This window comes from Silene latifolia, chromosome 9 (assembly GCF_048544455.1).
Source record: "Silene latifolia isolate original U9 population chromosome 9, ASM4854445v1, whole genome shotgun sequence".
Taxonomy (NCBI): domain Eukaryota; kingdom Viridiplantae; phylum Streptophyta; class Magnoliopsida; order Caryophyllales; family Caryophyllaceae; genus Silene; species Silene latifolia.
Window position 1 is genome coordinate 194,385,048 of NC_133534.1, and position 24,186 is coordinate 194,409,233.

General features: G+C 39.5%; 1 protein-coding gene and 1 non-coding gene across 2 annotated transcripts; both read left to right on the forward strand.

The window, feature by feature from the left end:
- Positions 1-773: 773 nt before the first annotated feature.
- LOC141602065 (uncharacterized) lies at positions 774-2,228 on the forward strand. The gene is made up of 2 exons (XM_074422375.1): positions 774-888; positions 964-2,228. The coding sequence occupies exons 1-2, from the start codon at positions 774-776 to the stop codon at positions 2,226-2,228; spliced, it is 1,380 nt and encodes a 459-aa protein (XP_074278476.1).
- A 21,592-nt stretch (positions 2,229-23,820) lies between these two features.
- On the forward strand, positions 23,821-23,927 carry LOC141603221 (small nucleolar RNA R71). Its single transcript, XR_012525113.1, has one exon. It is a non-coding gene; the product is annotated as a small nucleolar RNA R71 (small nucleolar RNA).
- Positions 23,928-24,186: the final 259 nt, after the last annotated feature.

The window sequence follows — 24,186 nt, forward strand, 5'->3', positions numbered from 1 at the left end:
AGTGTAGCTTGAGTTGGTCTAGTATTCACATGCTAGGACTATATGTTGTTTATATTGAATGTTTTTCATGAAAAGCTTGATTGTTTAGCCTTTATATGGGCTATGTATTATATTTGCTCATATTTATATGCTTTCATGTTATATTAACTTGACATTTCGTGGCTGGGAGGACTCGGCGTTACTCCCCACTGACTGTGGCTTTCGTGTTTGTATAAAATGTGATTGACAGGTAGGTGATGCTTATATGGGGTACACGGACGAGCTAGCGAGCAAAGAAACCTTGGAACCTAGATTGGTTCCCATTTTGTAGTGACACGTATGTCACACTTTTTAGGGACACATGTCTCCCTCTGTACATTTGGTTTGTATCATTTTGTATTCCGCTATTTTTAGCGGTGGTTATGTAAATAAGTTTGTTTAAACCTTGCATGTTTTGACACCTTCCAATTGGATATCTTTATAACAGGTTCAGGTTTTAAAAATTACAGGTTTTTACTATAATGAACCTATTACAAACATATCCATGCAGTTTTTATTTAGAAATTACGTGTTTAATTTTTCTGCGATTTTTTTGAGGGTGTCACAGTTGGTATCAGAGCTTATTTGCTCCCGACGCACGTTTGTGCACCCTACTATAAATAACTTGACCTTAAAATAATAAACTTGAGAGACGGGTAGGATGGGTAGATTTAGGATCTTATGTTGTAGTCTCTTTGTGATTGCTATTTGTTAAGTAAGCCTTTATTAAATAAGAAAATGTCTTCTTTTGCAAGATGGCTCCTCCAAGAAAAGCTGTAGATAATGCAATCCTACAAGCTCTCACTCAGATTCTTCAGAATCAACAAAATCAGCCTGTTCCTGCTCCTCTTCCTTCCCCGCCTCCAGAAGGTGCCCTTGGCACTTATACTTGGGTGGCAAATTAATTAACTCGAAACAATACTAAGACGTATGGTGGTGAAGTAGATCCAGTGGCACTCACTGAATGGTTCCGTGAATTGGAGAAGAGTTTTGCCTTGTATGAAGTTCGTGAAGGAGACAAGGTGAAATTGGCTTCTCATTTTCTTGTGAAAGAAGCGGATAGATGGTGGTCTATGACTGGTCCTACTTCTATTCTTGAGCCTGGCTTTGGTTGGGATCGCTTTAAGGATCTAGTTGAAACTAGATTCTATCCAAAAGAGCTGAAACAACAAAGACTTAAAGAGTTCATGGAATTGAAGCAGGGAAATCTTTCTGTTCAAGCCTTTACCGACAAATTCAATGAACTTTCTCACTATGCCACAAGACTTGTCAAAAGTGAAGACGAAAAAGCTTTCTTTTATCTTGAAAAGCTTACTCCAAAGCTTAAGAGTATGATTCGTAGAGATTCTACATCCTTTGTCTCGATCTATGATGATGCCTTATGGGCTGAGAGTACTTTACGGGCTATCGATGAAGAGGCTCATACTACTAGTACTACTAGTACTTCTCTTGGCAAGAGGCCATTCTATCCTACTTCTAGGCCTTACGTTGTTCCTTCTAGGCCTTATGTTTCTCCTTCTACCCCTTCTTATCCTAACAAGAGAAGGTTTGTTCCGAGTGGTCAAGCAAATCAAGGTGATCGTAATCTATCTCCTAGCAACAACAAAGGTCTTAAGGATCGTGTATGCTACCAATGTAAGAAGCCAGCACATCCCGGAGTCGGTTGCTTTGATAGGGATAGGCCTATTATATGTTTCTCCTGCAACAAGCCTGGACATAAGGCTAATGTATGTCCTGCGAAGAAGACTGTTGTTGCTACTACACCTGCTATTCCTGAGAGACCGAGAGGTCGTATTTTCTTGATGAGCCGTGCTGAGGCTGAGGCACACCCAGATATAGTCACTGGTACGTTCTTAATATTTGAAGTTCCTTGTTTAGTTTTATTCGATACCGGTGCTTCTTTGTCATTTATATCGATGAAACTCTCCGACAAATTACCTCTTCAATCTTCACTTGGTGAAAGCACTGATATATCTTTACCTTCCGGTGACATCTTTTCTTGTTCTAATATCTATTCCAATGTTCCTATATCAATATCGGGATCTATTTTTCCGGCTAATCTCTTTCGATTCCCACTTGAAGAATTTGATGTTATTCTGGGCTTGGATTGGTTATTTACTTATCATGCTCGATTCGAATGCCGAGATCAAAAGATTATTCTTAAAAGTCCTTTGGGTACTCGCGTATCTTATCAAGGAGTTAGAAAGTAAGCTAGTGTGAAATTAATCTCAGCCATGAAAATGGTGAATGCTTTGAAGAAGGGTCATCAAGCTTTTCTATGCGTAGTGACTACTTCTGATTCTTCTCTTCCTCCTTTGAAGGATGTTCCTATTGTTTGTGAATATCCAGATGTTTTTCCCGATGAATTACCTGGAATTCCTCCTGAAAGAGATGTTGAATTTTCCATTGATCTAGTTCCTGGAACTGGACCAATTGCTAAAGCTCCATATTGTATGGCTCCTTCCGAATTGAAAGAGTTGAGAATCCAACTTGATGACTTGATTGAGAAAGGCTTTATTAGGCCTAGTGCTTCTCCTTGGGGTTCTTCCGTTCTCTTTGTAAAGTAAAAGGATGGATCTATGCGACTTTGTATCGATTATCGTGAACTTAATCGTGTGACAGTTATGAACAAATATCCTCTTCCACGAATTGATGATCTCTTTGACCAATTACGTGGTGCTTCTACTTTTTCCAAGATTGATCTTAGATCGGGTTATCATCAAATTCCAGTTCGTGAATCCGATATTCTTAAAACTGCCTTTAGCACGAGATATAGACATTTTGAATTTAAAGTAATGCCTTTCGGATTGACTAATGCTCCTGCTATCTTCATGGATCAAATGAATCGTACCTTTGGTGAGTACCTCGATAAATGTGTTGTGGTATTCATTGATGGTATTTTAATTTTCTCAAAGAATGATAAAGATCATGTCAAAGACCTTCGTATCATCTTAGACATTCTACGTCGTCAAAAGTGGTTTGCTAAGTTCTCTAAATGTGAATTTTGGTTACATCAAGTAGCTTTTCTTGGACATGTCATATCCAAAGATGGTATTATGGTAGATCCTGCCAAAATTGAAGCCGTTGTTGATTGGAAGAGTCCGAAAAATGTGTCCGAGATTCAAGTTTCCTTGGTTTGGCGGGTTATTACCGTCGATTTGTGAAAGATTTTTCTAAGATAGCTAGACCGATGACTCAATTGTTGAAGAAAGAGTCTAAGTTTGTGTGGACCGATGAATGTGAGAATGCTTTCTTGGAATTGAAGACTAGGTTGACTCTTTGCTCCGGTGTTGACCTTACCCGAGGATGGTGTGGACTATGATGTTTATTGTGATGCTTCAAAATATGGTTTAGGTTGTGTCTTAATGCAAAATCGAAAGGTTATTGCTTATGCCTCTCGACAATTTGAGAGTTCACGAGGTGAATTATCATACTCATGATCTTGAGTTAGCTGCGGTGGTGCATGCCTTGAAGACATGGAGACATTACCTTATTGGAGTTCATTGCCGAATTTATACCGACCATAAAAGTTTGAAGTGTATCTTTACCCATAAAGAGTTGAATATGAGGCAAAGAAGATGGCTAGAGTTAGTGAATGATTATGATCTTTGAGTTGATTTATCATGAAGGAAAAGCAAATGTGGTGGCCGATGCTTTGAGTAGGAAGACTTGTCACTCTTTGAACACTATCCATGAATTACCTCATGAATTTATCGTAGAATTTCAAAAGTTAGGGATAAGCCTTGTTGAGAAGGGTTTTGATCATCTTAGTGCTTTGAGTGCAGAACCTGATTTTTACCGTGAGATCCGTACTTGCCTACCTGAAGATGCTACTTTCAAGTCCATTCAAGCAAAAATCCAACTTGGGCAAGCTAAGGATTGTGTGGTGGATAATGATGGATACCTTCGTTACCATGGTAGGATGTATATTCCGAATGTATTTGAGTTAAGAAAGAGGATCCTTGATGAGGCTCATCTTTCTCCTTATTCTATTCATCCTGGTGGTGACAAGATGTATAAAGACTTGAGATTACAGTTTTGGTGGCCTAGAATGAAGATTGATGTCCTAGATTATGTTAACAAATGTCTTACCTGCCAGAAAGTGAAAATTGAGCATCGAAGCCGGAGGTTTGCTACAACCTTTGGATGTTCCTCTTTGGAAATGGGAGTCCATTGCCATGGACTTTGTGATGGCTTTACCTAGGACTGCTGGTGGAAAGGATGCTGTATGGGTGGTTGTAGATCGACTGACCAAATGTGCTAGATTTATACCTATCAAGGAGACATGGAATTTAAATGTTTTAGCTGGTGCCTACGTGAAAGAGATAGTACGCTACCATGGAGTTCCTAAAGATATAGTTTCAGACCGAGACCCTAGATTCTGTTCTCGTTTCGGATCGCTTTACAAGAAGCCATGGGTAGTAAGCTACTAATGAGTACCGCTTTTCATGCCGCTACGGACGGACAGATCGAAAGAACTATCCGGACATTAGAGGATCTTCTCCGAGCTTGTGCCTTAGATTTCCATACTTCTTGGGAGAAATGTTTACCTCTTGTTGAATTCTCCTACAACAATAGCTATCAGGCCTCTATTAAAATGTCACCTTATGAAGATTTGTATGGTAGGAAATGTCGTACTCCCGTTTGTTGGGATCAAGTCCAAAATGCTCATGTGTTAGGACCCGATTTGGTGATCGAGACCGTCAATCGGTTGAGATCATTAGAGAGCGCAAGAAAGCCGCTCAAGATCGACGAAATCTTATGCTGATGTCCGTCGTCGACCACTTTCTTTTGAGGTTGATGATCGAGTGTTCCTTAAAGTATCACCTATGAAAGGGGTGAAGCGGTTTGGTGTAAAAGGGAAGCTAAGTCCCAAATACATTGGACCTTTCCGTGTGATTGAAAAGATTGGTCCCGTTGCTTACCGTTTGGAGTTGCCTCCGAATTTGAGCAAGGTTCATAGTGTCTTCCATGTATCTCAGTTGAGGAAGTACATTAGTGATCCGAGCCATGTCATTCAAGAGGAAATTCCAGATTTAGAGCCTAGCTTGACTTTGGAAGAAAGGCCAATCCGGATCCTTGAAAGAGCAAACAAGCAACTCAGGAGCAAAATTGTGCCCCTAGTTCGTGTTCTTTGGCGTTGTGGAAATGTCGAAGAAGAAACTTGGGAACCTGAAGCTTCTATGTTAGCTAAATATCCCGAACTTTTCTCGTGAGGTTATTCCTTTTTCTTACATATTCCCCGCGTTAATAGTCTTTGCTTAGTGTTTAGAAACCGTAATTAGGGTTTAGCTATAGCTAATGGAGTTATTACCCTTATTATAAAAAAAATTTGAACTAAAGGTTTTGAAAATATTTTAATGTTTTTCACTGGTTTTAACGTCAATTAGTGTTAAAGCTTGTTATTGTAGACGCGTCGATAATTAGTTATATCATTTGTTGGTGTAAAAATGTATTTTTATGTCTTTGAATTGGAATATTGATGTTCTTGAGTGATCGCCAAGAGTATCTCCGTTCCATTGAAAGGACACTTATATTTTCATACGTTCATATCTTGAAAATTTTGTTTAATTGTTTTAAAAAGATGGACTTATATATATACAATGATTCTTTCTTTTAAGTTTCGGGGACGAAACTTTTTAAAAGGAGGGATGATTGTAACACCCCGTAAATTTGGACCGTTATTATATTTTAAAAGTAATATTTTAAATCAACTTTAATTTAATATTAATTTATTTGAAATAATAATAATTCGATAAAATATAATTTTATTTTATTTTGAAGTAATATAATTATTTTTGATAGTTTGGAAATGTTTAAAAGTAATTTAAACTATATTTGAACCTTTTCTTTAATAAAAGGTTATTTCGATGAAAAGTCGTAAACATGGGATTTTCTATTTCTTACGGTCGTTGGGTAAATGAGTTAGGATATAGGGCATAGGGGTACTTAATTTTCTAGTAAAGTCGTGTTTAAAAACTTTAGCGTTTTCGAAAATCGCGTTTGACGAATAATTTGAATTTCCGTCAAAACGAATCAAAACCGAGTAAAAAAAAATAGACCCTAGCCCCCCATGAGGCATCCGGCCCTTCCCATTCTTCCTAGGGTTTCATTTTTTTTTTGTTCCTCTTGATCTTTGTTCTTCCGAAAATCCACAAAAAAAAAATCAAATAAACTTACAATCGTAATTTCATCATAACTTCTTCGTTTCTAGTCCGATTTTCGCAAAATTTATATTTTAGGAATCCTCTCTTCAAGATCTACATCCTAGTATGTTTTAATTTCAGTTTTCATTATGTCGATTTAAGATGATTTTGGGCATAATTTCGGTTTTAGTAATTATTATTGTGTTTTTGTTGTTTTTAATAGGTGAAGATTATGAGGATGATATAAGGGACTTCTATATAGTAGAGGATGATGGGTAGCTACTGTTTTTAGGGTTTTCTCAAGTTATTTGCCTTTTTCTAGCTTAAGGTAACTATTCCGAGTTACTCGGCGATATATGTCACATTTTTTGTGTGTTGGATATTTATGTGGTTGTTAATTTGTTAAATTTATTTTATATGAATATATTTGTTAAAGTATGATTATTATGGGGTATAATTCATATGTTGGTAGTGTTGAATTGAATTGTTAATGGTTGTGTGTTGTTGGAATGGTTTTGTAACATTGTTGAGACGGGTTTTGGATGGAGAAGGAAGGAGACCGTAGGGCTGCCCAAAACAGCCCAAAACAGCCCCAAATCAGGCCGTGAGCAGGCCCCACAGGCCGTGTGTGTGCCGTGTGTGGTGTGTGTATGTGGCGTGGGTGTGGCCGTGTGTGTGTAGCCGTGTGTGTGGCCGGGTTTGGCCGTTGTTCGGATTGTATGTTTGAGCTTTTGTTTGATGTTTTGTAGTTGTCATTTGTACATTTGAACAATGCTTACATTTTGGCGTATTAGTAATTTTTATTAGTAGGAGAAATTGTTGGAAATGGGTTAGTTTATAAGTTAGAATAATTTTCCCTTATGTTGATAATTTTCACATGATTTGTATTATGTTGAATTATGTGATTTGAGTCAAAATGAACCAAGACTCTGAGCTGGGCCAATATGACCGAATGAGTTTGGTCAAATTAGGTTTAAACCGGTCAACCCTGATTTGACTAATGACCCGTCGCGGGACTTGGGTCGGGGATTTTTCTTTGCGGTAAGTTTAGATAACAGTGGATGACTTTGGTTGTAATTGGATGCTATATATTAATGCCTTGATATTTATAATTCATATTTTGGAAACTTGGTACCTTGGCCATATTGGATTGTATTGTTGGAATGTCATTGGATTATATTCTTGTGTAGCCTTCCATATGCTAGCTTGTGATCATTTATATTTACAAGTTTGGACTTTTTGCCCTTTTTATTGTTAAGTTGGCTAAAGTATTCACTTGGGACGAGGTCTTAAGTGAGTATTTTCAGTTATTGTCATAGATAAGTCATTATAGTCTTTGACGAGTGTATGTTCACGGCTTAATAGCCTTTGTGTTCCTGGCTTGGTGGGTTTATATCCAAGCTGGGGCATGACCTTTCTGCCTATTTTGTGAGTAGATGGTCAGCTTAAGTACTAGCCAACCCTTTGGTGGACTCCTTAGGGTACTCATGTGGTTTTATCATGAGTCTTGGGTGCGGTGGTTTTATCCGCATTTCTCTAGGTCTGCGCAGTCTAGGATTAGGGTTGAGTCTTATCTTGGCCATGTTTTAAATGTAACCTCTGAGCCAAAATACTAGTTTCCCTACCTCGTGGTATAGACTCGAGTTACAAAGTGACTATTGACTGTACTAGGAACTTATGCCTGTCTTTAGATATATTGCCCTTTCTTGTTTGATGATTCTATGAATCATAGAAGGTGAGATGCAAGCCGGCTATGGTTGATAGAGTTTGGATTCCCGTGTGTTATTTGACTCACATGATAGTGTAGCTTGAGTTGGTCTAGTATTCACATGCTAGGACTATATGTTGTTTATATTGAATGTTTTTCATGAAAAGCTTTATTGTTGAGCCTTTATATGGGCTATGTATTATATTTGCTCATATTTATATGCTTTCATGTTATATTAACTTGACATTTCGTGGCTAGGAGGACTCAGAGTTACTCCCCACTGACTGTGGCTTTCGTGTTTGTATAAAATGCGATTGACAGGTAGGTGATGCTTATATGGGGTACACGGACGAGCTAGCGAGCAAAGAAACCTTGGAACCTAGATTGGTTCCCATTTTTTAGTGACACGTATGTCACACTTTTTAGGGACACATGTCTCCCTCTGTACATTTGGTTTGTATCATTTTGTATTCCGCTATTTTTAGCGGTGGTTACGTAAATAAGTTTGTTTAAACCTTGCATGTTTTGACACCTTCCAATTGGATATCTTTATAACAGGTTCAGGTTTTAAAAATTACAGGTTTTTACTATAATGAACCTATTACAAACATATCCATGCAGTTTTTATTTAGAAATTACGTGTTTAATTTTTCCGCGATTTTTTTGAGGGTGTCACACGATGCATGGCTTTACTAATAAAGAAGGTAGTCTTATAGCATAATCAAGCCAATTTTTCACACATGGAAATCCAATATTTGGGCAAATTTTTAAGGCGAAATTCCCAACTTGAGACAATACATAGCATTACTAATAGCAGTTGAAGTCTTGTGACACAATCAGGACAAGAAATACACACGGGAATCAAGGCTTGGGTATGTATCGACCCTGACAATACCTGCTGTACTGATGTACCCTGACAATGCCTGATGTACTGCCGTACCCTGAAAATGCCTGTTGTATTGTGCTGACTTATAATAAGGCCTGACCTGAGTTGTACCCTGATCAGTATTTTCAGTATGATGCCCTGTCCGCCTGATATAGTTTTCTGGCCTGACTCCTTGTCTTGACTGCTACGTTGAACTTGCCTGAACGTTACTGCTGAGGCTGAATTCTAGCCTGACGGCAGTGTAAAATATCAGGCTCAACAATTGCCCCTTATCTCGTTATTTATTTGTGGTTCAAGCCAATAATAAGGAGATAACTTCATTCCAATCATAGACAAAGCTTGGATCATGCAGTTGTACATATTCCTGACTTAATGTTTCTTCACTGCGCTGGGTCAGGCCAGATATGAAAAAATAACCGCTTTCTTACGCGTCTAAGGGTTCTTTCTAACCTGCATACAGTTGGTAGGGTTTGTTTTTGCCCCACTATATGGTAGAAAAAATTAGAGTAAAGTGCAAATCGACAATGTTTGTAACTTGATCAAGTGTATTTACCAAGTGTGCATGAATCAATATCCCTGCAATATTTTTTGTACTAGCATTTAGATAGTCGTAAACAAAATTTAGATTATTCATGCGCTCTGTCTGTACGTGAATGATGACTCCTGATAAGTGCAGATTATAAGAGAAAAATAAGAGAGTGAAATAAAGTCTAGGAAAGAGTAAACCTGGTGGAAATAATCAAGCAATCGGTGATATATTTCTTGTTGTAAGTATGTTGAAATTACTCCTGAAGCTTTTGTCAAGTCAGGAAAGATGTAGCTTAATGATATATACCCTGATTTTAGAAGCCTGGCAAATAAGTTAAGACGACGTTCTCCACTTCAGGACATGACGATGAGTATAAGACAACCTTTGAGCAATATGTTATGTAGGATGCCCCATTGCTGATGAAGATAAATAATGCTACAACTTTTCAGGACACCTTTTGAGTGAAGACATTAGTTCTGGAATATTTCTGCAGCACTCGTCCTAGATGATTTTCCTCAATTAATCTTGTATTTCCTTGGTACTTTATTATGTCAGCGGTACATTTCGTATGACATTCTTGGTAGACATCATGTTAAGCAAAGTGAACACCTGGGATCCTAAGCTGATGGAGGCTGATGTCCTTCATGAGAAAAGAAGAATTCTGGTGCCCGGTCAGGCGAGCAACAATTTCTGATTGGTGATAATGTTTGACCCTGGCAGGAGGGATGTCATTGGCAGAAATGTTAAACAGTTTCTTGTGGTGTTTTGCCCAACCAAGGAGAATATCTTTGGTAGAACAATTAACCTTTTGTGCCTTTGCCCCAAGAGGGTAAGGGTTAGTAAATATGAATTATGTCCAGAGAATATTTATCGTATTCTGTTGGTTTATGAATGTTGTTCCTGTCCTGGGGACAAATTTGTTTTTTATATCCTGTACGATTTGTATGATGTATATTTCATATCGTGCAAAAATTTGAAAAATGGCTGCAAAGGTTACACCTGTTTTTGTTTGTTTTTCGATAGTTGTACTTTTGAAAGGATATTTGCCTGTCTGGAGGGCTTATGATCCTCAGTCTGACTGGAGGGCTTTGATTATGCCTGTCTGGAGGGCTTTGTACGAGTTATCAGGATATTTCACCTTCATCCTCGTATAAAAGGATTTTTGCCTGGCTGGAGGGCTTATTATCCTTAGCCTGACTAGAGGGCTTTGATTATGCCTGTCTGGAGGGCTTTGTACGAGTTGCCAGGATCTTTCACCTTCGTCCCCGTATAAAAGGATTTTTGCCTGGTTGGAGGGCTTATTATCCTTAGCCTGACTAGAGGGCTTTGATTATGCCTGTCTGGAGGGCTTTGTACGAGTTGCCAGGATATTTCACCTTCGTCCCCGTATAAAAGGATTTTTGCATGGCTGGAGGGCTTATTATTCTTAGCCTGACTGGAGGGCTTTGATTATGTCGTTTTGGTGTTGGTAACCAATTACATTCAGGCACGATCGAGTGCTATACATGCTAAGGGAGTGGCCCTCAATCCTGAACATTTGTTTATGCATATTATAGAAAATTGATAAATGAATATATTGAGCAGAAACAATTTTTCAGGATTCAAGCTTGCCGAGGGTGCGGAGATTGAGTGCAGTAATTCTGATATTTGTTGAATGATTGGAGCATGCTTTTGGCAGGCTTCATATTTTGTGATGTAATCCAGGCAATTGGCCCTCAGGGTTGGCTAATAATAGTCAGTCTTGAGCACTTTGCTAGCCATGCTTCTTCCTCCTTTGTGGTTGCCATAATATCCATTATGTATGTCCTGGTCAAGTTTGCCTGAACCCTGTTATGAGAGCTTCGTACTCGGGTTTTAGAAAGCTTTGCATGTTTCTGAGGGCCTGGATAAGAATCTGACCACTACTGTAACCTTTCCTGCCAGGGGCCAACTTTTGGATGCCCCTGACTGACTTTGGTGATTGAAGCTCCAATTTGCTTTAATCTGTTCAGGAAAGGCTTCTATGCCTCTTTTGGTTTCCTGGTAACTTATAAACTTACCACATGGCACAAAATGTTGTATTTGACAGGGCTGAAATTATATCATATCTTCCGAAATAGTCACAAGTAGTTTCCAAATGATTCACATAAATTATGCAATTACAACCATGTTGACTAGCTGGTCAGGATAGATTGTGTCTTTAATTGTCCAGGCATCGTCAACCATTAAAGGTAACAATTCTATTGGTTTAAAGTTTTTAGTTGTATGCTACACAAGTTTGAAACATAATAAGGAAAAGTTAATGAGTAATCATGTGAGAATTCATTAAGGTAGTGTGATGATAGATCTAAGCATATGGGGACTGACTGGTCAGGCCAGGCCAATTTATCTTTCCAAAACAGTCAGGCCAGGCTGATTTTCTATCCAAAATCAGTCAGGTCAGGCTGATTTTTCCCTCCGAAAACAGTCAGGTCAGGCTGATTTTCTCTCTAAAAACACTCTGTCAGGCCGATTTTGTATCCAAAAATAGTCAGGCCAGGCTGATTTTTCCCTCCGAAAACAGTCAGGTCAGGCTGATTTTCTCTCTAAAAACAGTCTGGTCAGGCTTGACTAACACTAGTGTATCATGATTGACTAAGAATATCATATGTAAGATGGTAATTTTTTTTTTAAAAAAAAATATTTTATCCTTAGTTGACATATATATTTAAATGTTATATAAAGGATAAGGACTTATCTGTGTAGAAATATTTGAACACCTATGTTGGGCCAGGATAAATTATATTCTGAACAGACTTTGTGCAGCTTGGAAACATTTGGCTTGGGCATTCTAGCCAGGCTAGCAGATGACGACCAGGCATCAGCCAAGAGAGGGAATGAAGGGCAACCTATCATAGTAACTCTGCACAATAATTCTTGGTAAAACTTTCTCCCCTTTAAGCCTGTACCGGTCAAGGCTAAGTTGTCCAGCCAGGCTTGTATTTTGATGTTCAAGGTTGAATTTCCTAAGAACATAAAATTATTAACAAAATCTAAAATTTAAATGTAGAAGTAAGATCAAAGTACCAAAATTTTAAGATATATTGCTTAGAGTTTGCGAGACTTCTATTGGATATGAGAAAGACTTATCTTTGAATTTCTTTAGTGAGAAACTTGAACTCCGCATTCTCTTAAGACTCTCAAAACTTGTTGTGGAGACAAAAAGATATTGTGAATAATTTGTAGGAATGATAAACTAGTTGCCCCACGGTGGGCGCCAATTGTTTTAACCGAATTTTATGCAGCCTGGAATCCGGCCAGGCATTCCAGGGTATTCCGGCCAGGGAAGATTATGGTGAGGTTAACTAGTATCATCCTATTATAATGGTATTGTAGTTGTACCTTTGAAGGGTTGATTGTAAAGTAAAAAGAGATAAATTAAAAGTAAAGAATAATAAAAAGAGACATGACACAATGATTTATACGTGGATAACCCCTTGTATGGGAAAAAACCACGGGCACCAAGCCAGGAGAGGATTTCACTATGTATTTTGCGTAATATAAGAACAATGTCGTAATTGCTAAATAATTGTAGTATTTGCTTAAGGTAGAGTAGATGAGAGTGGGATAAGATGTCCCTTGAATGAGCTCATTCCCTTCTTATTTATAGTCCTCTTTGTCCACCAACGGCTCCTTCCTTTAGAATAGGTGATGGTTGCTATTTTGTAGGGTTTTCCCCCTAAATTTAGTTGACTTTTCCTTCCCATGTTGCTGCTTCTTCCTTATTTTGATAGGATTTTAGTTGTGATTATAACAATGTTGACTTAGTCTTCCTTAATAATAGGAACTACTTAAGACCAAGTTTAATTGACATGTGCTAATTAACTTAGCATCACCTGCTAGGTAAATATCTTCTCCATATTGTATGTTGGTCGTCCACTTTATCCATGCATACCTCTCCTGGCCTGTACCAATGTCTGTCAGGCTAAAATGCTTTGTACGCAAGCCTGGCAATGCCTGCTGTACCCTGACAATGCCTGCTGTACTGATGTACCCTGACAATGCATGATGTACTGCCGTACCCTGACAATGCCTGTTGTATTGTGCTGACTTATAATAAGGCCTGACCTGAGTTATACCCTGATCAGTATTTTCAGTATGATGCCCTGTCCGCCTGATATAGTTTTCTGGCCTAACTCCTTGCCTCGACTGCTACGTTGAACTTGCCTGGACGGTACTGCCGAGGCTGAATTCTAGCCTGACGGCAGTGTAAAATATCAGGCTCAACACAAAACATCACCCACATCAACTTTCAAAAAAGAGAAAGGGAAAAACATTCCCTTTTCCCACAAAAACACAAAAAAGGAAGCCTTTCTCCCTTTCTACAAAAATCCCATTTCCCAAGTGCAATGTTTAGGATAATTCAAGCCGAATTGCCTTTAAAAAATGGATGGAAGAAACAAGCGTCCACGACTTTTTTAACACAAGCAATCATCTTGTTTAATTAATAATGAGAAGGATTACAAATTCAACAACAAATAAGGCTCGACAAGTCTACAACTTGTCAAAGCTAAGGTGTCGACTAATGCACCTCACATAGTAATACTAGCACAAAACACACAAGACATAGCTAGTACAACATAATAAAAACTCACAGCACTAATACAACATAATAATAAAGTGGGTAATGGAGGTCTTCATTCTTCCATTCTACCCTTGCCTTTTCCCTCGGGATACATCTTCCCCTTGATCTTCTTGATGGCCCGCCTAGCATGAACTTTCTCTTCCGAACGGATCCTCCACGGATCTACAACGGCGACGGCCTCCGGTCTCTTGCACGACCCCATATTCGTTCCAAGCGAGCCATACATAACTCACTACATCTTTGGGACCCGAGCTTCTCCTTTTTTGTGGCCTCATCACATCCGGGCTAGCTCCATCAACAAAGTCCTCAAAGAAGGCACGGTTGGCCTTGCCAACCTCTCTATACTTCAAATCAACAACCTCGTCCTTACGAGATTTGGACCTTTCCTCCAAGGTCTGAGCTCTTGACCACTTGATATAAGCGGGAGTCACCCATGACGTGGAAACGGGGTTTGGTACCTCCCAAAGCAGCCGGGTGGCCCACCATCTTTCGAAGACCTCCACAAGCTGGGAGTTTCGAAAAACACTCTCTTGGACAAGGGTATCTTGAGCGGGCACCTTTTTTTGATGCCCCATTTGCCTCATGAGCCTTTCGGGATAAATGAAGGAGGCAACCTTCAAACCCACCAACATCAAAGAATGAGAACTAGCAACCGAAGCGAGCAACCCCGTGAAGGACCTCAAGTGCCACCATGGCACCACCCACCGGATGTGAGGACCACCCTCCTCCACCAATCTCGCGGTCTAATAGGCCTCGGTGGATTCAAAACTATCCGAATACAACTTCTTCCTCATAGTAAGATGACAGAAGGAATAAGAAGAAGAATCGGCCGGAGGCTCTACATACCTTAGCCTCTCCAATAGCCATACTTGGAGGATCCTTGGAGATCCGAATGAGGGAGCTTCTCCACAAGAGCCCTTCTTGTCCAAAGCTTGGATGATCTTGCCAAGCACCAAGCATGATGGATCTCTACCATGCTCCATTTGCTCAACCACATGTACAAGGGTCATGCTACCATAGCATTTTGGCCCCTCCTTGTTCAAGGCATCAACAAAGAGGTATGCATGGACTAGGCAAAAGGCAAGAGCCCTTCTCCTAGCCACCTCCGAAACATTGACATCCAACCGGTTTGAGAAAATGGTGATAAGAGCCAACATATCCACACCATGAGGAGCAAGGAGAAAGTTGACTTGACTTGTTGACAAGCCCAACATCGAACGGAACTTCTCCTTATAACACAACCGAGTCGGAGGAAGCACCGGAGCACAACCCGGCCACCCACCAATGGCTCCTACTTCTTCGGCAAGAGGACAAATTTCGCCTTTCGGGAAAATAAAAACATGGTGTTTCGAGTCCTAAAACCAATAGCATGCTTCAAGAAATGAGGATTGCACCTTGACTTGACGAAGCACCAACAATTGACCAACTCCCATGTAAATGAATTGATACTTCTCGGGAGGTGACAAATCCCGACACCAATGTCGCGACCTATTCTCAAAAGCATCCATGAATAATTTTGTGGAAGAAGAAGAAAGGTTTTTGTAGAGATGTTTTTCGGGTTTCGGATGATGAAACAATGAAGCACAAACGTTCCTATTTATAACAAAACAATCAGCGCGTTTTTCCGAAAAAAGGGGAACCTGGCTTCTATCGCCAGTTGGCTCGCGCCTCATTGGGCTGTTCCTCAGGATTCCCACCTTGAATTGTCCCTTTCAAGTTGTGTTTTCCTGACACCTCAAACCTCCCGCCGCAGGGCTCGCGCCTCTTCGGGCCTATCCAGGAATTTTTGTGTTTTCTCACACTCACATTTCCTTATTTCCGCGTTTTATGAAATCCGGCACGGTTTCCATGACGCAGCTTTAAACATACGGGTTTTTTCTCTTCTTTTTTTAAGAGGGAAGGGCTAATCGTCCCGGTCCGTGACGGATCGTTTCCATGTCAGTCGAAACTCCGAATTTTTTTTGCTTTTTCCATTTTCCACAAAATCGAAAATTGATGAACACGACGTCAGTCCTCTTCAAAATTTCAAGCTCTCACAAATCCGAGCCTTGATCTAAAAAAAAAAAATCAAATCAAATACACTCGCAAAAATCTACTTTAAAATTCACCCTTGGCGGTTTGAGTTTGAATTTTTCGAGTTACAAATCAATTCCAACAATTTCGATGCGATTTAATTCAAAACACGAGTTAATTGCTCAATTTTCAAATTGCAATTTTAACTTCGAGTCACCGTGGTTAATTTTATTTTCAATCAAATGCTTTTTACGTGCTTACATTCATGTGTATGTGCTACTTGTTGCCTATTTTCTACACTAACGATGCAGGAACTAGTGCGAAGCAAAGGGGAATTAACAGCCGACAGCGCTTCTCCGAAACACAACACAAAAAAGCCAAAAATAACAAATAAACAACAATCCAAAAACACATATATACAAACCGCCTCACGCAAAATACATCAACACACGTTTGATACAAACGACTGACCTACAAACGGGATCTAGTACAGACATCTAACATACAGACACTGGCCTAAAACAACGAACTGGGGGTTATCTGCCACCTACCGAACTAAGCACTCCCTATCCTTCCAATCAGAAAAGAAAAGGAGAAACACGGGAAACACAGGAGTATCAGCGGAAGCAGAGGTGGTTACCATGACAGTAATACCTCGTTCCTACTCCACAACTGATCGGAGTCCGTTTCGTATTCAAAAATTAAGATGTGGTCGTTGGTCACGGTCGAATCAAAACACAATTTATAGCTTAACAAGCAACTCTACAATTAGTAAAGAGGCAAGTAAAGGTCGGATCCCAAGGGACGGGAGTTGAAATGAGATTTCTATTGAAACTAGTGGTGTCTAAGGGGTGTCACAAATTGGGTTGATGTAGAAGGTCACTAAACTAAATAGCAATGAAAATAAACAAGCAAGATGAATTAAAGGGGTGTAAACAATTGATTAAAGGCACTAGGGTGTCATGGGATCATAGGGGAATCATGGGATATGATCATACAAACATGTTCTCAAATTATAAGCAAGCAATTATTGTTGTGATGGATTGAGTTGGGTTATATCTTACAATCCTAGGAAAGTTTGGGTCCCGGAGCCGAATCGATTAGATTGTACAACACCTACAAGTCGACTTAATCTTCCCTACTCAACAACATGCATGGTCTAATGAGACTCAAGTTGGGTTATGTCTTACAAGTCTCATTGAAAAGATAGGAGATGATAGTAAATGCAAGGATTCATAGGCTTAGCATTTCATCAAACATAACATGTGCATGAGTTGAGATCAAAACAAGCAAGCAAATAAACCATGAAAGCATATTAATTTAAGCATGAATCATTCCCCATGCTGGTTTCCCCTAATCACCCATTTAACCCTAGCTAAGAGACTACTAACTCATTATCATGTTGATCATGCTAGCAAGGTTGTCAATCATACCAACAAAATGAAACATGATGAATAAATGAAAGTAATTAACAATAATTAAAAAGGGATTAAGAAATTATACCTACTAATGATTCCAATAATAAAGCAAAGATAATAGAAGCACTTGATGATTGATGGAGAGGTTGTCAATCCCCCAATAATAACCCAAATAATCTTCAATTACCCAAAATAAAGGATGAACAAGAGAGAGATTAAAGAACTAGATCTTGGATTAAAACTTGATTAATACTTGATTACAATATTAAAGAGAGATTTGATTGATATTAACTACACTAATTATTGATAAGAAGAACATGCTCCTCTAATTAGACTAATGAGGTATTTATAGTGAAAATTAGGGAGGATGCATTAGGTTAACTAAGAGCTAAATGACGATTAAGTCCCTACTTAGGGAGACTCCGGTCTTTTTCGAGGGAAGGGAGTCTTTTCGTAGCTTGAAGAACATAATACGTGCTGTGAAGGAATCCGGGCGGATTAAGGTCGGGACGGACGGATTTGGGTTGTGGAATCCGAGCGGATTCTGGGGAATCCGGGCGGATTGTTGAGGGGGAATCCGAGCGGATTCCAGCTGGGACGCTCGGATTGTGCAAGGGCAGGACGGGCGGATTGTTGACAATCCACTCGGATTGTCAGTCAGCGTGGTAACTTCTTCTTTTCTTCCCTTTTCTTCATAAATTCCTTGGGGATTTCCTCGGAGACTCAAGGATCTTTTTTCGACATTGCTCTTCTACTATAATATGTACAAAGGCCTTCTAATCTTGTCTCTCCTTGATGCTTGGTCATTGAATTTGATCAATTTAGTCTTGTTTTGCCATGAAAATGCAAGATTCTTACTCCTTTCCTACCAAGGGATCAAAATCTCAAAGAATATGCGAAACAAAGAACTAAAGATAGTAAATGACCCAAATATGCACTAAAAAGCATGGAAACGAGGCTAATTCGGGGACTAAATGAGCCCTAATTATGGTCACATCAAATATCCCCAAACCGAACCTTTGCTCGTCCCGAGTAAAGAGGTGACTATGACTAGGACCAATACTAACCTATCCTAATAATAATAGCCGATATGAGACAATTAGCGGGTCTCACTCCGCCCCTTCAACTTACAACAAGACAACCATGAGGTAGGATGCCTTCTTGCAAGGCAAGGTGGGTCTTGCCAAAATGGCGACACATCCAAACATTAAAGCGCGCAAAAACACATAATGGATGTATCTACAAAAGAATAGCCACTCCCTCATCAAGTGGCGGAGGCACTAAAGAGGAACAAATTTAAGAGCATGTAATCCTTTACAAATACTAGTTCAACAAATTACTAAGTCTAAGAGGATGGCACTAAATCACCTCCAAATGGTGTTAAACTAGACTACTTTCGTCCTCAATTTCCAAATGCTTTCGTCAAGAGCGATCAGATGGTGGTGGAATGATGATCCCTATGATGCTAGTGGCATATGACATGACAAGTCTCGAATTCTCTACAAAAGTAAAGGTCATGGATCGTCCCAAGCTCGACCAAGTGGCTTGACAAAAGGTTTTTTTGGGAATGAAATGCTCAAATCTTTATTCACAATGGGTGGATATGACTAGTATTTCAAAATTGTCCTCATTTTTCTTTCATATTTCAAAAACAATTTAAGATGGAGTTTGTCCCTTCCGGGCTAGTGTCCTTTGCTTTTGCCAATCGCTTATTAGGCAACCGGTTAACCTCTAGACAATAGCTTTTCGGGGTGAAGTCACTCTGTCTCTGGGCGGCCGAATTCACAACCGTATGGGGGCCCAATTCAATGGATCCCACACCAAAGCACATCGAAGTGGTAAACTTCCATCAAAACAAAAATAAATTCATTCAACAATTCATAGCATTTGAGGTTTCCTTGGCATTACATTACTTCCATATGACAAAATTTTGTTTGAAATGAGCACTTCAAGCTTATTTGATAGAAAAAATTTTGGGTTGCCTTACCACAAGGTCAAACAAGGTCACCTAGACAAGTTAACCAAGTCCATAGCGCATCACGGGGTTGGATAGGTGACTCACATGCAAACTCTTGACTAGGCCTTGGGTCATGGGTCAAAAGACACTAGTATGACACTATCTAGGGTGTTTTACAACCATTCTAGTAGGCAAAGTCTTAAGTTGAACAAGTATTTATAATGGCTTAGTTGCTCTTGTCAAAGTTCCTAAATAGGCATTTTTTAAAACATTTCTAACATGCAACTACATGCCATGATGCAACTAATATAAACATCCTAATGCAAGTGATTCTACCAACTAGTATGACATATAAACAAATGCAAGTCCTAAGTTCACATTGTTTTTCCCGCATCAATCAAAATAAAGCCACATAGTCATTAACATAAAGAGGAAAAAGGAGATTGGAAAGATCATACCATGCGGTCTTCAATATCCTCATGTCTCGGATGTGGCGTAGTCAATCAATGTGAACAAGGATGAACAAACACAATATATACAAGACAATTTATACAAAAGGAAATAAACATGTTTTTGGGTTTTCGATTTTTCAAATTTTTATGATTTTTGAAGTTTTTCAATTTTTTTTGGATTTTTAAATAAGAGTTAAATGTTAGAATTCCCATCCCCACACTAATATGGGCATTGTCCTCAATGGCCAAAATGATGGAAATTATGCAAAGATGATGCATGATTTCTATACTAAATGCAATCTACACTAAGTTATACTACATGATGCATGGTTTTTGTTATGACGGAGAGGATAATTTAGATTACCTCCCGTTGTGTATGCATTAACTTCCCCAAACCGAGTAAGACACTATTGCTAATGTCAAAGGATGGGTATAGTTCATGCACACACTATGCTATGCATGAAACTAATTTGTCATTTTGGATTTTCAAAGCGGGAACAATAGAATAAGAACACCTCAATGGTACCGAGGTGTGAGTCCTTTGATGTTGCTAGGACTAAACCAACAATGATCAAAATTAGATAAAATACAAAGAGATATAGACAAACCATGGGAGTGTAGGAGTCTCCAAGGCTTGCTAGTCTTCCATCATGCTATCATCATCATCACTTCCCTCAAGAGAAGTGGAGACATTACCACTTTCCTTGTTATTTGCTTCCTCACTTTCTTTCTTATCATCATCTTCATCATCTTCACTTTCTTCACTTGCTTCTTCCTCAATATTATCATCAACATCTTCATCATTTCCAACAACCTCATTGTCTCTCACCACGTCCCTAGATGCACCCGGAAATAAGGCTTCTCTATCCGCCCAACTAGGCAAAGGACAAGATGGATCAAGGAGTCCTTGCCTAGCTAGTGATGAGCATAACCAAGAAAAGAGTGAAAAATCTTCTATTTGTAGGATGCCCAAATCGATTTAAAGGTGAAAGGCTTTGCCTTTATGAAAACAAAAATCGACTCAAAGGTTGAAGATTTTGTTCTTGGTTTTGATTTTTGATGAAGGATGAATGATTAAATTTGTTGTTGGAAGGGTGGTTTGATTTGATTTTGGTGAATGTTGTTGAGGGTTTTTGCTTTTATGATGGAGGGGGTGAGGGTTTTGATGTTGTGGGTAGTGTTTATGAATGAATGAATGAATGAATGAAGGTGGGAGGGGTTATAAAGAAGCCGAAATTTTCAAAACTGCAGGACCAATCCGTGCGGATTAGGCTCAATCCGTGCGGATTCTGCTTCTTCAATCTTTGCAAAAGCTCGCCTAAAGACGGGCGGATTTGGTACAATCCGCTCGGATTGTCTGAGCACGGGACGGGCGGATTTCTTTAAAGACGGACGGATTTCAGTCCAGAGATTTTTGCTTGTTTTCCTCAGCTTCAAAGACGGGCGTCTTTTTCCCAGGACGGACGGATTCTGCAGGACGGGCGGATTTTCAGAAATCCGCTCGGATTCTTTAACAGTCAAGAATTTTTCAAATTGAGCTCAGTTCAAGACGGGCGTCTTTTCTGCAGGACGCTCGGATTTGCATAAGACGGGCGGATTCTTGGGAATCCGCTCGGATTCTTCCCTGTGTACACGGATTCAGTTCCACCCGTGCACAACGCATTCCCTTTATCATTCTTCCATTCTTTCTTTCAAATCTTGTGTTCTTCATTGTGGGGGCACTACTAAGGCATGGATAGCCTAGGCAATTGCCATCCCCACACTAAGGTAAAGCACTACACATCAATTGAAATCGTTAGTCCCTCCCTCACTTCTCTCTTACATGACAATTATTTTGATCAAAGTACGTAAGATAAATCCAAAGATGACAAAAATACAATACAAGAATTGAAATGTAAGTTAGGGAGTTAGAAATATTTACAAGTGGTAGTTTAGGGAGGACTCCACCAAACTCTCACTCTTGATGAGATGTCAAGGGGGCATGTTCAAGGTGTTGTTGATGTTTCTCAACACCTTGAAGAAATAATCAAAAGCTTGTTCATTATTATGGTAGAGGTCCTCAATAGACCTTGGTCCTTGTTGTTGATCATGATCGATGGCATGTCCAATGTAGGGATTAAAAATCCCTTCAAATTCGTCGTCCCAAAGACCACAAACTTCATTGAGTTGATCGTTGAAAATCTCTTGCTTAGATGGAGACAACTCTCCCAATTTCTTCTCTTGGCCAATGAGGCCATCCTCTTCTTCCTTGGTTGATTTTGATGAGCTTTGCAAGCTCTCCTTGTCATAATTCACTTGCTCTTTGAATGGAGCATCTTCAATTTTCTTCCTCCATTGGAGTTCCGATTTCTTCCTTTCATCCTTCTGACAATAATGATCAATCATGAAACATGGCTCATGCAAATGAGGAGCTCTCATAGTCTTGTCAAGATTAAAAGTTATGCTTTCATCTCCCACTTCTAGAGTGAGTTCTCCATGTTTCACATCAATCACCGCACCGGCGGTGTGTAGGAAAGGTCTTCCTAGTATGATTGGAATGTTGGAATCTTCCTCCATATCAACAATGACAAAGTCCACCGGGATGAAAAACTTCCCAATTCGCACGGGGACATCTTCCCATATCCCTAATGGTGTCTTCATCGATCTATCGGCCATTTGGAGTGTGATGTTGGTGCATTTAAGCTCTCCCATCCCCAACCTTTTACTTACCGAGTACGGCATGACACTCACACTAGCCCCTAGATCACATAAGGCTTTGTTGATCGTCGTGTCGCCAATGGTACACGGTATTGAGAAGCTTCCCGGATCCTTTAACTTTGAAGGTGAACTCCCTTGAAGTATTGCACTACTCACCTTAGTGAAGGCGATAGTCTCAAGTTTCCGGATGGACTTCTTCTTTGTGAGGATATCTTTCATGTATTTCGCATAGGCCGGAACGTGAATGATTAATTCCGTGAAAGGAATTGAGACTTCCAAATTCTTCACAATTTCCATAAACTTTCCAAGTTGATCATCAAATTTGGGCTTGGCTTGACGACTTGGAAAAGGAAGTCTAATCACAACGGGCTCCTTCTCCTTGGCTTTGTTTTCATTTTTCTTTAGACTTTCTTCTTTTGATTGTTCTCCAACCTTGGAGTTTTGCACAACTTATTCCTTATCACTAGCTTCCACAACTTCATTCTCAACTTGCTTCTTCGTTGCTTCATACCTTGTGCCACTTCTCAAGTGAATAGCACTAACCGTTTCATGTCTAGGGGGATTGCTTTGAGGTGGTAATTGCCCCTTTTGTCTTTGTGAGCTTGAAGATGCTAGTTGAGTCAATTGGGTTTCCAACATCTTGGTGTGAGCTAGAATGTTGTTGATGGTGATTTCCTTTGCTTGACTATCTTTTTGCATTTGAGTGAAAAACTCTTGTTGATTCTTTTGCATTTGAAGGACCGCTTTTTTAACATCCAAACCTTGGTCATGTTGTTGATTGTATGGGTTTTGATTTTGATAACTTTGGTTTTGGTTGTAAAAGGGTCTTTGGTTTTGATTTCTCATGGGTGGTGGAGTGGATGTTGTTTGTGGGTTTTGAACATTTTGGCTTTTGTATGAGAGATTTGGATGGAATTTGGTATTCTCATTGTAAAAATTTGAATAAGGGGTACCACTTTTATATGCTTGGAAAGCATTAACTTGTTCGGTTGTTCCCCTACACTCACTTGGGTCATGACCCAAAGTTCCACAATTCTCACATATCCCACTTGGGATTGATGAGGATGCCGTCATGGCATTGACATGATGCTTTGGTGATTTTGAGACTTCTTCGAGTCTAGCCATTGCTTTCTCGAACTTCAAGTTGATAGTATCGATATGGGAGCTTAATTGGGCACCTAATTGAGTAACGGCGTCCACTTCGTGCTTTCCTCCTCTAGTAGCCTTGCGAGGTCTACTATATTGTGAATTGTGGATTGCCATTTCTTCAATTTTGCTCCAAGTTTGGTTGTCATCAACCTCGGTGAACATCCCATTCGATCCCATATTAAGGATATTTCTCGAGTCTTCATAAAGACCATTCCAAAATTGTTGAACCAAGAACCATTCGCTAAGTCCGTGATGAGGACATGAGCGACAAATTCCTTTGAAATGCTCCCAAGCTTCATACAAAGACTCTTCAACCCTTTGCTTAAAACCCGTAATTTGAGCTCTTAGCATGTTAGTCTTTTCCGGTGGGTAGAATTTTTTGTAGAAAGCTAGAGCCAACTTCTTCCAAGAATCTATTCCGAGAGTAGCCTTATTAAGGCCTTTCAACCATTGTTTGGCGGTGCCAATTAGAGAAAATGGAAATAAGACCCATCTAATTTGGTCTTGAGTTACACCTGTTTGTGAGATCGCATCACAATAGTCACAAAAAGCCTCCATATGAGAGTGAGGGTCTTCACTAGGCATTCCCCCAAATTGGCTTCTTTCAACT